At 45.2% G+C, this 16,497-nt stretch overlaps 1 protein-coding gene and 1 long non-coding RNA gene across 4 annotated transcripts; one reads left to right on the plus strand and one right to left on the minus strand.

Annotated features, from left to right (window-relative positions):
- Nucleotides 1–3,944: 3,944 nt before the first annotated feature.
- PCBP1 (poly(rC) binding protein 1) lies at nt 3,945–5,560 on the minus strand. 3 transcript variants are annotated; one of them, XM_044918516.1, is made up of 2 exons: nt 4,900–5,539; nt 3,945–4,743 (listed from the first exon to the last, which is right to left on the minus strand). In XM_044918516.1, exons 1-2 carry the CDS (start codon nt 5,401–5,403, stop codon nt 4,333–4,335), a joined length of 915 nt encoding a protein of 304 aa, XP_044774451.1. In that variant the 5' UTR covers nt 5,404–5,539; the 3' UTR covers nt 3,945–4,332. The 3 variants fall into 3 exon arrangements, with proteins under 3 accessions (XP_044774451.1, XP_044774450.1, XP_021554718.1); XM_044918515.1 differs by having other exon boundaries at nt 3,945–4,745; nt 4,815–5,539; XM_021699043.1 differs by having other exon boundaries at nt 3,945–5,560.
- Nucleotides 5,561–6,317: 757 nt separating this feature from the next.
- Nucleotides 6,318–16,497, plus strand: LOC110588685. The gene is made up of 4 exons (XR_002480826.2): nt 6,318–6,713; nt 7,537–7,625; nt 9,611–9,758; nt 16,463–16,497. It is a non-coding gene; the product is annotated as an uncharacterized LOC110588685 (long non-coding RNA).

Consider the following 16,497-nt stretch of genomic DNA (forward strand, 5'->3'; position numbering starts at 1 on the left):
CACACTCCTCTGACTGAGCCAACTAGGTGCCCCTCCACAGTCCTTTCTTACCTAGCTTTTTTTTTTCAAGATTTTATTTATTTATTTGACAGACAGTGAGAGAAGGAACACAAGCAGGGGGAGTGGGAGAGGGAGAAGCAGGCTTCCCACTGAGCAGGGAACCCGATGCGATATGGGGCTCAATGCAGGGGCTCAATCCCCGGACCCTGGGATCACGACCTGAGCCTAAGGCAGACGCTTAACTAACGACTGAGCCACCCAGGCGCCTCTCTTACCTAGCTTTCTAGCTTTTATTTTCAACTCCCTATTTGTTCCTTATTATATGCCTTTAGTGAAGTTCCTTTCAAAAACAACAACAACCCTCCCCACCAAAATCTTTTCTCCAGTCCTCCCTCATTCAAGTCACTGTCCTATTTTTCTGTCTCCTTTGCACCCTCAAGCCGCCATCTACACTCCTGTCTCTACTTCCTTACCCCCAGGCCATCCTCTCTTGGTGTAATCTGGCTTTCTCCTATCACTCTTCTGAAATTCTGCTCCCCAAGGATACCCATGACTTTGGAAGTGTCTTCCCCAGTATCCCCTTAAAGTGGTCTCTGAGAATGACTGGGTGGAAGGAATTAAAGAAAAAAAAGGAAGGAAAAAAAACTATTAGAAATTCGATTTCAATTTGTTTATCTTAACTGTTAATATTTAATTTTCTTTTATTTAGATTTTATTTATTTATTTGAGAGAGAGAGAGTGCCCATGGGCACGTATGTACAGGAGCAGCGGGGAGGGGAAGAGAGGCAGAGGGAGAAGCAGGCTTCCTGCTGAACAGTGAGCCCGACAGAAGACTCGATCCCAGGACCCCGGGATCATGAGCTGAGCAGAAGGCAGACACTGAACCCACTGAGCCACCCAGGTGCCTCTAAATTTTTTGTTTTCTAACATACATAATATTTAGAATTATGCTTGTATATAGTTTATAAATAAGCATGACTTAAATACATGTATGTAATTTATAAACAAACGTGTAATAGTGTATATGCTAAAGACTTTTTACTGAAGGGGTGCACTTAAAGAAAATTTTTGAAGCTCACTAGTTTTCAGGATAAAGCTCAAACCCGTTATTATGGCATTCAAGGCTGTTTTAGCCTCAACTGATTTTGTGGCTTCCTCCAACTCCCCTCTTTTTATCACGTACTATGCTTTTAACTATAATTAGCTACTACACATCTTCCAGTTGTACCAAAACATCAAATTTTAGTTCAAAGTATTTTGCACAAAGTAAATGTTCAATCAATTCTGTTAAACCTCTCTGTAGCATTATCGTCTTAGTTAGCTTTGAAACTTTCCTCCTTGACTCAAGGGCACTATCCTGGTTTTTCTCGGGCTGCTTTGACTATTGCTTCTTCATTGGCTACTTCTATATTCATTCTACAGATGCTTACTGAGCTCCTGTTAATATATTATGGTGACAGGCATGAGAGTTACTGTGGTGAACAAAGAGACTAGGTCCATTACCCTAAAGCTCAATCTCTAGCCCCTTCCTCTCATTTACCTGTCTCCCTACAGCTCTGACTTCCCTTCAGTTTGTCTATTTCTAGCTACTTGTTGAATATTTCTCCCTGCAAAGAGTCACATCACCATGTCTGAATTCATGGCTCCCCTCCTTCTAGCTTTCTTTGGCCTTCACACTCAGTTTGAATCTCCATTGCATTGGCTCCTTTCTATATGTATTCCTAGTGATATTGCTGCCCCACCTGTTATTAGAATCTGCTTGAGGCCGTTTTCTTTTTTTTTTTTAAGATTGTATTTATTTGCGAGAGAGAGAATGAGAGACAGAGAGCACGAGAGGGAGGAGGGTCAGAGGGAGAAGCAGACCCCCTGCCGAGCAGGGAGCCCGATGCGGGACTCGATCCCGGGACTCCGGGATCATGACCTGAGCCGAAGGCAGTCGCTTAACCAACTGAGCCACCCAGGCGCCCCTTGAGGCCGTTTTCTAACCGTTCTTCCTGACTGCAGTCCATCCAAGTTGCCCTTCATCCTATGCCTTGCAGCCGAACTCATTATTTTACAAATTGTTGCCAGCTTTGCCTTTGAAAGGGTGGGAGGAAAAGGGGTTGAGGACAATTTGAGGTCTACTTTTTTTAGGGCATTTGAACCACTTCACCCAACAAATTTTAGGGACTTCTTAAAGACCATTTGGCCTGGGTTTGACCGGTTCAACTTACTCACTCCTGCCCTACTCCTCGCAAACTTGGTTTATGCGCATTATCTGCAAAAGACAATGAACCCATTTCTGGGTTTTCACTAGGTCCTCCCTTACCTGTCCTGGCCCCTCAGTCCAACTGTCCTCTCTCAGCTTGTCATTTAGTACACATTGCTTTATTATCTTTTAAATATGTCTTTTCTGTCCAAAGACACTGTGGGCAGAAATGGACCTTTGACTTTTTGCAGTCTGAAGTATATTTAAGTTTACTACGTTGTAAGCACTGTTCTGCTTTACAAACATGCTCATTTTTCCCCCAAGCCCAAGAGATGTGTACTTTTAACACCTTCATGTTATACAGAGGTTAAATAATTTGCCCAAGGCCACAAGAGGCCGAACTCAATTTGAACTCAGGTTTAACTCCAGAAATTGGGTTCCCTTCAGTGACTGCCTGCCTGACTCCACAGTGGGTGTGAAGTGCATGGTAGACCCGTCTTACCTCCAGGGACTCTTGGAATCAGGTTTGTACCTCAGAAAAAAGCAGATATCCTGTAGAGAATAAGCCTCAACAGATATTTATTGTGTGTAATACTCCCCTCCCACAGGAATTTCTCTTTGCTGTTAGTGATCTCCCACAGTGCCTGGGGTTTGAACTAAGCACTTTGGCACCTAATTGCCCATTGTCTTGTATTGCCATTTTCTAGTGCCTTTGCCTAATCATAGAGATTTTTTTTTTCCTCTCATAAAGTCCAGTCTAGTCCCACGGCTGGTGTGACATGAGGTTATTAGGCCTTCACAGCAAGATCTTCCTAATCCATTGGTGAAGATAATCAGTGGCACTTAAATCTAAGAACCTTTTGGGGTTTTGTTAAAAATGCAGTCTTCCGATTAGATCTGGGGGTGGGTCCCAGGAATCTGCATTTTTAACACATTCTTAGGCTACAGTGAATGGATCTAGCTACATTCCTGCCTGTGAGGGCTGCCCCATTTACGCAGGATTATTTCCTGGTATAATGACTTCTGTAACATTGCACACAGCTGAAGAATTAGAAGCCGGGCCTCTTTTGTTTCTGGATTCACCACTTGGTAGGTGTAATAACATCCCCTGACAGGCTACTTGCCACAGGTGCATGCTCGCCACGTGTACCCCACTGGTACCACCCCCCATTCAGTCCTGGGGCCCAAGACCCCTCCAACCCTATCACCACCCCTGCCCTCTTCCAACTCCTCAAACACACCCTTGACCCTTTCCCTTCCCCCCACCTCAGCCCCTCCCTTCAGCCCCAGCCCAGCCCTTTTCCCTCCCCCATCTCTCCTTTGGGCACCCCCCCCCCCCCCCCGGCCCCCCCCCCCTTAGAACATTTTTTTTTGTTTCTTCCTGGCCAAGTTTCCCCTGTGAGATTGGGTTGGGGGGTGGGGATGGCTGGACGGGAGGACACGCTGCCATTCATTGCAGTTCCTACCGAATGGGCTATTTTTTCCATCTCAGAAAACCCTTGTTTTCTACCAGAGAAATGGGCAGAGGCCTCTCTCTGGAACTTGGAGGGATGTCACTCTCCGGGAAAGCCCCTCCGTCTGCAAATATCCCAAAGCAGGCCGCGAGCCTGCTGTGTTCCTTTGTTGGAGCAAAATGGTAATGGAATCTTACCAATAGGTGAAAAGGGCTAGAGAGAACACCAAGAATGGGCCCACCCTTCTCCCTACAAAGGCCTAACGCTAAAAGGGAAGGGAAAAAAAAACCACCAACAAAGAGTTTAAGATAGTAGTTCCCAGCTTTTTCAAATATGAAGCATTTTTTAACCAATCCATTTTTTAATTTTTAAATTCTTGACATTACAGAACTAAACTGAAATTTATTAACATTCCACTCTTACATTTCTTATCGACAAACAGAAATAAAATTCATGAGCCAAAAACCCAAAACAAAACTAAAAACAGGGAAAAGCTTATAAAACTAAATATGGATCCCAGCATTAACAGCTGAACAGAGAATGTGATTTTTAAATTCTTAGCGGATGATAAAGTTGTGTAGAAACTGAACACTTACAAATTATTTAAAACCTGGAATCACTGACCAGAAATTACACAGTTGGATCATGGGAAAACAGCAGAAAGGGGTTATAAGTGAAACCTACACTGTTCTAGCTGCACCCCATGCCCTTCTCGGAGGAAAGCCTGGCATTGATTAGATATTGGGCCAGACTAATACTGGCAGCAGAACCAGTGATAGTAACCTGCCTACCAGAAGAGCCTTCCACTGGATTGGCAATTTTGATCTGGGCCCCGGACATCTGGCGGATCTCATTAATGTTGGCGCCTTGGCGCCCGATTATGCAGCCAATTAAGTTATTTGGAATGGTGAGTTCATGGGTGGTTTGAGTAGATGCATCCAAACTTGCCCAATAGCCTTTCACCTCTGGAGAGCTGGAGTCAATTCCGGCGAATCCGGTCCCGCCGTGCATCATGGCAAAGTGAGACTGTTGTCTTGCCACCTGGTTCAGCTTGGCCAGATCGAGCGGAGAAATGGTGTGTTGTCCTTGAATCGAGTAGGCATCTAGAGGTGGTCCCTCCAGGTCATGAGTGGCATGGGGGTAGCCCGCAGCGTCGCTGCACCGATCTTGGCCGCCCGCGCAGATGACTGGAGAGCTGGCCGGCATGGGCTGGTACGGAATGGTCATGACTCTCCCTTGCGGAGACTGGGAGAGCGTCTCCAGCATGACCAGGCAGATCTGCTTGACACACTCGGTGACAGACTGCGGCACGCCAGCAATGGTGATGGCCCGCTCGGTGGAGTTGGGCAGCATATCCCCCGCCACCTGGACTTGGGCCCCCGTACTCTCGCGGATCTCTTTGATCTTACACCCGCCTTTCCCAATCAGGGAGCCGCACTGGGTGGCCGGCACCACCAGCCTCAGGGTGACCGGGGGCCTGCTGGCCGCCGTGCTGTTGGTCATGGAGCTGTTGATATCTTCTTCCAGCTTGTCGATGATCATAGCGAAGGCCTTAAAGATGGCATTGGTAGGGCCGGTCAGAGTGATGATTCTCTCCGGGCAATTCCCCTCCGAGATGTTGATCCGCGCGCCACTCTCCTCGCGGATCCTCTTAACCGACTCCCCTTTCTTCCCAATGATGCTTCCTACTTCCTTTCCGTGCATAAGCAGCCGAATGGTGAGAGTCACATTTAGTCCACTTTCAGTCACACCGGCATCCATGGCGAGCGGCGGGCGGCGTTCGGGGGAGTTGGGCTCGTTACGTGGTCAAGTCTTTGGTGGCTGGCGGGGGGAGGGGAGGTGTAGGCCCAAAACTGCCGGCGCGAGGCGAGCGAGGGCCGCGGGAGCGAGCGGGCGCGGGCGGGAGGCCGCGGCGTCGTCGCAGGGGCGGGCGGCGGCGGCGGAGGGGGCGAGCGGGGCCGGGAGCGGCGGGCGGGCGGGTGGGCGAGGGCGCGGCGGTGGCGACTCCGGCGGCAGCCTCGGCGGTCTGGGCGGGGCGGGAAGCCCGCTTTCAACCCCGCGTACCCTCTGACCCCGGAAGTGCTTGCCGCGCAGGACCCCTTGAAAAAAAATGAGGACCCGTCTTTTTTAGGTCACAAGATTGCGCCAACCTCCACGTGGTAGTTTTTAAAAACTCTTTTAACAGCCTAGCATTGAAAATAAAGCACCGATGGGCAGACGCTGTGAGCCCGGCAAGCTTTTAAAACCAACATGCATTTTATTAACTCTAGCGGCACTGGCAAATGTTTGGAAATGTTAGTGTTGTGAATGGTGGATGACACATTATTTTCCCGCCTTACAAAAGGGGTTTGAAAGCGGAGCGACGCGGGCAGCCCCGACAGTAACTGCAGGCGGCAGCTGGGACGCCGCGGGTTTAAAACGTGCGCGTGAGGCGGCTAGAGCGCGTGCGCAAGGGTGTGGGGAGACGGGAGGGGCAGCCGCGGTCTTCCGGGGGGGAGGGGCGGCGAGGCGAGGCTTGTGGGGTGGGTGCGCGCGCGCGAGTGCGCGCGAGCAGGCACGTGGGGCCCCTCCGTCCCCGGTGCCCGGGCGCCCCGCGCCAGCCCCCACCCCTGCCCCGGTCCCCCAGCGGCGGCTGGTGAGGAGAAAGACCGAAACCCACCCCTACCACCCCCCGAGTTGCGGCTCTGCTGATGATTTCTGGGAAGTGCTGGAAATATGGCCGTAGAAAAAGAATGGCGTCCATTTACATAATGCTTTGTTTGCATTTTGCAAGTTTTTTTTGGTTAAACCTGCAGAAACCCCACCTCCTAGTGTCGTTTTAGTCGTGGCAGTTTTGTCAGACATTTAAGACGATGGTGTGCCGAGTAGTGCTGTGGGGGGGGTTCTTCCGATTTTCCCCACGCCGTTTAAGCCCCGCTTCTGCCTTTTCCCCCGTTTCCCCCTTGGTGCAGACGCCGCGCCCCGCTCCTCGGGGGCGGCCCCTCTCGAGCCCCGCCATCTTGGAAGGCCTTTCTTGCCGGTTCGCCACCGCACGTTCCTCTTACTAAAGAAAGGTCGCTTGCGTGCCTCGTGTACGTTTATTTCTATCCCTTTCTCTTTCCTTCGGCTAAGCCGGGCAGTAAAGGCACACAGACAGATGTGTGCGCAACGTGCTTCAGGATCCCTCAGGGAAAGCGGCTAACGTGGCGGTCCCTCCGCCCCCCTTTCTTCCCCACGGGGTGGCCGCCATGTTTCCAGCACACAAAATGGCGACACGTGGCCTGGATTCTTCGCTAACGAGAAATTGGGGTCGACCCGAAAGCTCTAGAATGCCCCCATCCCCCACCCCGTGCGTTTTGGCTGCAGCCTTACCCCCGCAGCGATTGCTCTGACCACCCTGGTCCAAACCTCGGCTGCTGAATTTTAATGCGTTTCCCCCCATAAATTTAAAATGGAAATGTTTATAACTGTAAAATGTAGGCATAATACTGAGTTGTTAGTTTTAAATTTAATAATGAGTAATGGGGGCAGTACCAGTGGATAATTTGGGCCCCCAGTACCGAAGCATTTAGGAATAGCTGCTTTAAGAAATGAAATGGGAAATTACTGATTTGCTAGACTTTTAGCACAGGTCTGTGCTGGAGAGACCAAGAAATGGTATTATAAATAAAAACTTAAAAAAAAAAGTTTCCATGAAGCAATTCGGATACCAGTGACCTTTTTCGGAGGCCAGCTGGCTGGTAAACCTCAGTTTACCCACAACTGGTGTTAACTTTTAGTGTGGAGGGACAGAGACAGATGTTAATGTGCATTTACCAGTGCCAGATGCTGTGCTAGCATTTTACTGCATACTATCTTTAATTTTTACAATGATCTCCTTAGGTAGGTGTTACCTCTCTCTCTTTTTTTTAACAGACGAATTCACTTAGGCCCAGAGAGATGAAGTGACTAATTCAAGGTCACACTATGGCGGATGGAATCCGGACCTTCTGATTTCCTTATTGGTGAGCACATTTTCAAATTTTTCTGTAAATCATGGTTTTAGAATTCAGTTGCTATTCGAATGTTTAGGTGAGCTTGTCATTTAAAGGAACCCCTCAGGTAAACTTTTGGTGCATAGTCACCCCCAGTTTGTATCTCTTTGGGGATTCCCAGATTTTCCTGGCGTGAGCTATACCTGTAAGAGGCTCAAATGCTATTTTTTTTTTAAATGAGGTGTTTGGGTGACAATAGGGAGGGGGAAATGATTCAGCCCTATCCAAAAGCTGAAGTATCTGTCAATCCAGCCTTGTCTGCAGCACATTTAAACCTACCTGGCTCTGTGGGAGCAAGCAGTTTCTCTGTGTGACTCACTTGCTTCAGCTACCCGTGGGCATGACTTCTGGCTTCCTCACCCTAATGTCCTAACCAAGTAAAAATAAATAATTTTACTTTGGTGCCAAGCCTTCATTTCTCTGCACATATTGACAGAGCATGACAGCGTTAGGTAAATTGTAGTCTGTGAACTCTTCAGTTTAATGTAACAAATAACTTGTAGGCCAAACAAGGAATATGTGCCTGAATAGGGCTCTACATGTGTGGGTGTTAGAGATGGAGAGAAGGGGTTTTTGCTTCTTTTCACTTACATTAATGTCCTATATCATAGTTTCTGAAGTGCTTTTGCATTACCTTACATAATTCTACAAATAACTTCGGCAGGTGGGTACATAAAAGCAACAATGACAGTAATACTAAGTGCTTACTGTGCCAGGCACTGTGTGAAGCTTTATTCTGTATGATAATTCAGTGGCTCTCATATTTTTTTATTTTGTGGATTTAAGTAATCTCTACACCCAACGTGGGGCTCACACTCACAACCCTAAGATCAAGATTGCATACTCCACCGACTGAGCCAGCCAGGTGCCCCAACCGTTTTAAAAGCAAACCACCATAAGAGAGAAATTTTACAAAATAACTCATATATGCACACGTATATAAAACAAACAAAATCTTTGCAAAACAACACTTATTCTTACTATATGCAGTGTACTCTGGTAGTTTCTTTTACGTGAAATAAAAAGGCGCATCAAAATTAAAATGATGAGAAACCCATTATTAGGTTGTGACCAGAATGATTAATGTACACATTTAGTCTTCACAAAACCTCCTGAGATGGGGGTGATGTTAATTTCCATTTTGCAGAGATACAGAGGGGTGAAGGATTTTGTCTAAGGCACAGTTATTAAATAGTAAAATAGGGATTTGAATCTAGGCAATCTGAATCCAGAGTCTGTATATTTACCACTATACAAGATGTGGTCTCTGCAGAGGGCCTTGTCTTATAGGGGAGACAAAATTGTTTAGGGAATTAAAATTAGTAAATGTTAAAAACTGAGGAGACAAAAAGAGAAATTATATATAATTAGGAATTATATCCTGATTCAAACTACTCTGGTCCTCTAAATCTGCCACATACTTATTTTCCCTAAAGAAAATTGTATACATTGGGTGTTTCTTCCCAAGACTGCCTATTTTAAACCTTTTTTGCCTGAAAATTTCCCCCTGCCTCCCAATAAAGACCTCCCCTTCCCAGCTCTCAGCCTCTCTGTTTCCCCCAGAGTCCTACAAGCTCTCTCTGCTCCCATAGGCCACATTTAGCTGTTGGTTAAATTGTAATGTGTCTTGGTGTTGATAGTGTGTTGTACAGGCTACAGGTGCTGTGGGTGACCCGGAAATCTGGTAGAGGGCACTGGACTTGGGAATCTGTGGCTCTGGCCCCCAGCTCCAGCTCTCCCACTGTCTAGCTTTGAGAAGTTTACAACCCAGTTCAACACTGGGCTTTGGTTTTCCCATCTGTAAAACAAGAGATTAAATGATGTCTTCTAATTCCATCTAAATTTTATCTAGGGAGAGATGATACTTGATGATCTTGGTTCTTTATCTCTGGAGGGGGGGAGGATTATGTAAACATTTTACTCACTTATGGTAAATTCTCCACTCCCTTCCCCAGACCTGCAGTATCTTGTGGATATATGAGTGAATTCCACACCACCCATTTTACAGATGAAGCTACTGAGATATGGAACAATTGACTAAACAGTCACTGCCCCACCCCTGGAGCCTCCTACATGACTCTTCTCCCATTTGAATGACTGCAGGTTAGTTAAGGAGTTTAACGAGGTTCTGAAGGTGAGTCAGGCCTAGACTTTGGAATTGAACCACAGGATTTATATTCCATTCAGAGGAAGGAGTTTTGCTCCCTTTTACTTCACATTGGCATGTTATGTGAAATATTTTGAAGTGATTTCACATTACTTAATCATCACAGACAACTTTGCCAGGAAATTATTCTTATGCCTATTTTATAGAAGAGCCATCTATGGATCAGAAGAGTGAAGTGACTTGCCCAAGGTGACACAGCTTGTCAGAACCTGAGCTGGGTCTCTCTCTCTTTTTTTTTTTTTTTTTTTGAGCTGGGTCTCTTGACTATTAGTTGTGTTTTGTTCTCTTCTTGGCTTCTGATGCTTTGACACATGGAATAATTTTATCTTTAACTCAAAAAGCTTTCAATCCAGTCTTTATTCTTCTGTCCCAGAGCAACCAGTCTACTTATGTTAGGTTCCTGATACTTTTGGTTTAAGAAAACCTCTTTCCTCTTTTTTCCTCTAATGTTGACATTTATGGGTTTGGGAAGTGGTGGGAATTATTCCTCTGGAGACTCTGGAGGCAGGGACCACATTTTCCCCCCTAATCTACCTGGTCCAGCAAGAATACCATAGCTTTGTAAATTTGCCCTACCAACATGCAGCATTTTTTCAAAAAAACCCCATGATTTCTTTTTTTTTTTTACTCCTTCAGAATTAGCTTCTCATTTTTCTTTTATTTGAAATTATAGTAAATTGAGAGGGCCTTGACCCTATCACTTTCTGGGATACTACAGAGTATAGCCTAAGAAATATATATATGTATGTATTTTTAATGATAGTTACCACTTTATTGATTTAAAAGATTTTATTGAGAGAGAGAAAGTGGGAGAACACAGAGGGAGAGTAAGAGGGAGAAGTGGACTCCCCACTGAGCAAAGAGCCCGATGTGGGGCTCAATCCCGGGACCCTGAGATCATGACCTGAGCCAAAGGCAGATTGATCGATCCTTTTCCTCCCTTCCTTCCTTCCTTCCTTTTCTTAAAATCTTATTTATTTATTTTTCAGTGGGAGAGAGGGCACAAGCAGGGAGAGTGGGAGAGGGAGAAGCAGGCTCTCCGCTGAGCAGGGAGCCCGATGTAGGGCTCCATCCCAGGACCCTGGGATCATAACCTGAGCTGAAGGCAGACACTTAACCGACTGAGCAATCCAGGAGCCCTACTACCTTTTTTTTTTTTTTTTTAAGATTTATTTATATATTTGAGAGAGAGAAAGTGCACCCATGCACAAGAGGTGGGGGGGGCAGAGGGAGAGGGAGAGAGAGTCTTAAGCAAACTCCACGCTGAGTGCAGAGTGCAACTCGGGGCTCGATCTCATGACCCTGAGATCATGACCTGAGCCAAAATCAAGAGTCAGATGCTTAGATGCTACCCTGGTGCCCCTCGCCTAAGAAATATTTCTTACCCATTTTGTGGATAGTAACAAGAGTAATAATACTAATCTCATATACTGATGATCTTGTGCTGCTGTTATGGGGTTATTACTGAGTTTCCTCAGAAACATAAGAAATATATTTGTGTGCTTTACAGAAGTGCCCAGGAGATACAGCAACATTCTTGTCCTTAAGTTCACCTAGTTGGTGAAAGTAATGCCTATGGATTCCCAGGCCTACTCTGACTGAAATAAAGCATGGAGAAGGGAGTGCAGAGAAAAGTTAAAGGGAAAATGAGAATAGAGTGCAAATGCAAAGAACAGAAAATAAGGAAAAAAGGTAAGAAAAGGAAAGAGAAAAGACCAGGGCGGAGGGAAGAGGAGAACACAGGATCAGTGGAAGAGATGTGAAGAAAACAATTCTGAGGTCTTTTTGCCCCTTGTGTGGTGTGGGAAGCATAGGCTGCTGTCTTGCACCAAGAAAGAGCAGCTGATATGAGAACTTCTGAGCACCACATCTCTTTTTTATCCTCTCTTTGCAATGTCAGGTTGGGAAAATTTCTTTGTTTTTGCTATCAGCTGGGGATGTAATTAAGATGCCAGTAATTTTAATATGAGCCTCAGTTCAATTGGTTCATCAAGGAAAATGTGCTACAAAGATCACATAAAGTATTCCAGGTCAAATTTATCTTATTCATTCAGTCAGCAAATACTTTTTCCTTTTCTTAAATTTTTAAAAATTAACTCAACTCCCAGCGTGGGGCTTGAACTCAGGTCTCTGAGATCAAGTCTCATGCTCTACCGACCTAGCCAGCCAGGCATTCCAGTCAGCAAATACTTACAGATTGCTTGATATGTCCCAAACACTAAGGATATAAACACTTACAGATTGCTTGATATGTTCCAAACACTAAGGATATAAACATGAATGAGATCCTGTCCTTGCCCTCAAGATGTTTATGATCTGGAGAGGGGTACTGACAAGTAAACAGATTCGCAGTACAGTAAGTTAATGTATTAGGATATGAGTAAGCAGAGGATGCTATGGGCTTAGAAGAGGGTCCTTGATTCAGCCTTGGAGGGGATCCAGAAAGGCTACCTAGAGAAGTTGGCATTCAGGCTGAGTCCCAAGTTGGCAAATTGCAAGGTGAAGGGCAGGAAAGGATAACTCTTGAGAAGGGAAACAAAGGCCTAAAGACCGAGAGTGCACAGTCCATTCAGAAGTTGAAGGTGTTTCAGAAAGGATGTTTGCATGATCCAGTTTTTGGTGATTATTGTTCTTCTGCTTCAGAAGTGTACATTATGAAGACTTGATTATGCTTACTAGAGCACAGAAAGTTCATCTTATTTTGTAGCAGTGATTCTCTCTTTTTTTTTTTTTAATTTTATTTATTCATTTATTTGAGAGAGAGAGAGAGCACACGAGAGGGGGGAGGGTCAGAGGGAGAAGCAGACTCCCTGCCGAGCAGGGAGCCCGATGCGGGACTCGATCCAGGGACTCCAGGATCATGACCTGAGCCGAAGGCAGTCGCTTAACCAACTGAGCCACTCAGGCGCCCGCAGTGATTCTCTTTTAAGATGACATCAGAAATTGTACTTCTGGTCTAGAGATTCTAAGGAGAAAATGTACATAAAGCAGTTTTTGAATTAGCAAATGATTGTTAACCCTCTGTGAGTAAAGAAAAGAAGGTATAGGGCAGGGCGCCTGGGTGGCTCAGTCGGTTAAGCGACTGCCTTCGGCTCAGGTCATGATCCTGGAGTCCCTGGATCGAGTCCCGCATCAGGCTCCCTGCTCGGCAGGGAGTCTGTTTTGCCCTCTGACCCTATCCCCTCTCATGTGTTCTCTCTCATTTTCTCTCTCTCAAAATAAATAAATAAAATCTTTAAAAAAAAAAAAAAAGAGAAGGTATAGGGCATAGCATATCCCTTTCTTATCCAAGTTTTGGATTTGATTGTGTTCTGCTTTGTTTTCAAGGGGGGTGTGTGTGTGTGTGTGGAAATTTAGGGTCTTAGCTGGTTAGGATGTTTGAATTAGGGAGGAGGGAAAGGAGTTCAAGAATAATTGCTACTTTATGGCAGAACAAAAGAAATACATTTAAATAGCTCATTTCTCTGATTCCACCTACTGAGCACAAGCAAGACTTAGTTGGGAACTTTGTTTCAGAGACACAATTAATTCAACCAGACAAAGCATTTGTTCAGCATTATTTGCTGTGTGAAATCTTTTGTGTCCAGATTAAGCACATTGATTTTTGTTTTTTGTTTTTTGAGACATGGTTATAGTTGCATTAAATAAAAACCTTATGTGTATTCATTAGACAATACTGGGATTTTACCTGGATTAAAAGAAAAGTACTATGTGGAGTAGGGAAGAAGGTGCTTAGAAAGTAGCACACAGATTCAGTGGTCATTTCTCAGTCATCTTGACCTCTCTGTGGCACCTGACACTCCCTCCTTGCACATTAGTTTCATTTGGCTTCCAGGATGCCACTCCGTTGGTTTTCCCCCTGCCTCACTGGCCCGTCCTTCTCAACCTCATCCCCTTTTTTTGGCTTCTCATCTCCAGCCCCCTTTTGAGTCCTCCTTATCTTCTTAGTCTCTAATGATGGAGTACTCACATCAGTCTATGCATCCCTTCTCTGTTTACACTCATTCCCTAGGTGCTCTCTTTCAAGACTTTAAATACCATTTGTACCCTGACAATTCTCAAGTGTATATCATTTGTACTGTTTCTGGGAGGGCAGGATTGCTGATAGCTCACTGCATTACTGGCTTTTTGAGTTACAGTTTCTGTTTGGTCTTGTCTTATTAGAGCAGGAGTTTCTTTAAAATCTTGTTACCAGTCTTGGTTCATTTAGATATCTTCTAGGAACCCTCTATCATAGCCACTTCTTCTCAGCATAAGTGAAGGAGTTTACTATCTTTACCTTCCTCCATATCTGAAAATTTTTATCCAGAAACCCTGGTCACCCACGTACTAGCTATTTGGTCTTGAACCTCTCAGAACCTCAGTTTCTGCACTTGTCAAATGGAGATAATGATGAATGACACTTACCTTACTTCTTGTGAGGATTAAATGACTAAATAAAGACTGATTTTGAGAATCGGGGAGTGGAAAGGGGAAAGAGATAGAGGACAATTTTTTTTTCTTTTTGTGGGGGCAGAGGGAGAAGGAGAGAGAGAGAATATCAAGCAGACTCTACACCCAGCATGGAGCCTGACATGGGGCTTGATCTCACAACCCTGAGATCATGACCTGAGCCCAAATCCAAGAGTTGGACACTTAACCGACTGAGCCACCCAGGCGCCCCGAGGACAGTTTCTTTTTTTTTAGTGAATAGTATATATTTCTATTTTGAAAAAAAAAAAAATTTAAAGATTTTATTTATTTATTTTTTAACTTTTATCTGCTTATTTATCAGAGACAGCACAAGCAGGGGGAGCTGGAGGCAGAGGGAGAAGTAGGCTCCCTGCTGAGCAAGGAGCCCGATGCGGGACTCAATCCCAGGACCCTGGGATCATGACCTGAGCCAAAGGCAGATGTCCTACCAACTGAGCCACCCAGGCATCCCAAAGATTTATTTATTTTAGAGAGAGAGAGCAGGATTGAGAGCATGCACGGGGGAGTAGGGAAGGACAGAGAGAGAATCTCAAGCAGACTCCCTACTGAGCATGGGGTCCAATCGAGTGTGGGGCCCAATCAAGCGTGGAGCTCAATCCCACAACCCTGATATCAGGACCTGAGCCTAAATCAAGAATTGGACGCTCAACTGACTGAGCCACCCAGGCATCTCTTGAAAAATATTTTTAACATGCGTATGTTTCTTTTCTAGCGAGATTAGTGAAGGTTTTATTTTTAAAAACAAAGATGTCAATATATTGTTTTTTATAGAGTGGGAGGGTTTTGTTTTGTTTTTTGGTGCAAAATGGTGATTTTATTAAAGCATGGGGATAGGACCCATGGGCAGAAAGAGCTGCTTTAGGGTAGGAGGTTTTTTTTTTTCTTTTTACAGATTTTATTTATTTATTTGTCGCAGGGGGAACGGCAGGCAGAGGGAGAAGCAGGCTTCCTGCTGAGCAAGGAGTCCAGTGCGGGACTCCATCCCAGGAGCCTAGGATCATGACCTGAGCCTAAGGCAGCGCTTAACTGACTGAGCTACCCAAGCGTTCTAGAGTAGGAAATTTTTAGAAAATACTTCCTTGTCTTTCCACCCAGATACTTACTTCTGTATTATGAGGGCAGTGAAATACTAGAACCCCACCCCAGGCTGCCAGGTGAGCTGGTATGTAGGTATAGGCAAACAACCATTTCCTTTAAGTGAAGTTGGAACTCAGGAAGTAGTATTTGAAGAGTAGCAAAGGGATTGATGATAATAATAGCAGCAGTAATAGTAATGGCTAACTGATGAACCAGGTACTTTATGTAGATTGTCTTCTTTTAATAGCGTAGCAACGACATGAAGGCTGGTGCTATGAGAAATAGAGCAGTGCAGACTTCCTGCCCTGACTTCTCAGCTTTGTCAGTAATTAGCTGAATGGCCTTGAATTAGAAAACTGCCTCTTTTTTCTTATCTAGAAAATGAGCATAATAATAGTACCTGCCTCATAAGGTTGTGATGATTAAATGATGTAAACCATGTAAAGCGCTTAGCATAGTGCTTGGCACATAGAAAGTGCTCACTATGGGGTACCTGAGTGGCTCAGTCGGTTAAGTGGCTGCTTTCAGCTCAGGTCATGATCCCAGGGTCCTGGCATCGAGCCCCACATCGGGCTCCTTGCTGAGCGGGGAGCCTGCTTCTCCCCTGCCTGTCATTACCCATGCTTGTGCTTGCTCTTTCCTTCTCTCTCTCTCTGTCTCTCTCTGTCAAATAAATAAAATCTTTATTTTTATTTTTTTTTAAAGATTTTATTTATTTATTTGACAGAGAGAGACACAGCGAGAGAGGGAATACAAGCAGGGGGAGTGGGAGAGGGAGAAGCAGGCTTCCTGTTGAGCAGGGAGCGCAATGCTGGGCTCAATCCCAGGACCCAAGGATCATGACCTGAGCCGAAGGCAGACGCCTAACAACTGAGCCACCCAGGCACCCCTAAATAAAATCTTAAAAGAAAAAAAAAAGAAAGTGCTCACTAAATGTCACGTTACAATAATTAAAGCAGTTGGAGAAGCAGAGGCTTAGAAAGAGGTAAGGTATGCCTAAGTGACATAGCAAATAAATGACAGAACAGTAATTTGCTCCTGGGCAAACTCCAGGGCTCTTGTTTCTTTCTTTCTTTGTTTTTTTTTCCAGATAGGCTCCACACCCAGCATGGGACTTGAACTCAC

The sequence above is a fragment of the Neomonachus schauinslandi genome, chromosome 10 (assembly GCF_002201575.2).
Source record: "Neomonachus schauinslandi chromosome 10, ASM220157v2, whole genome shotgun sequence".
In the NCBI taxonomy this organism is placed as follows: Eukaryota; Metazoa; Chordata; class Mammalia; order Carnivora; family Phocidae; genus Neomonachus; species Neomonachus schauinslandi.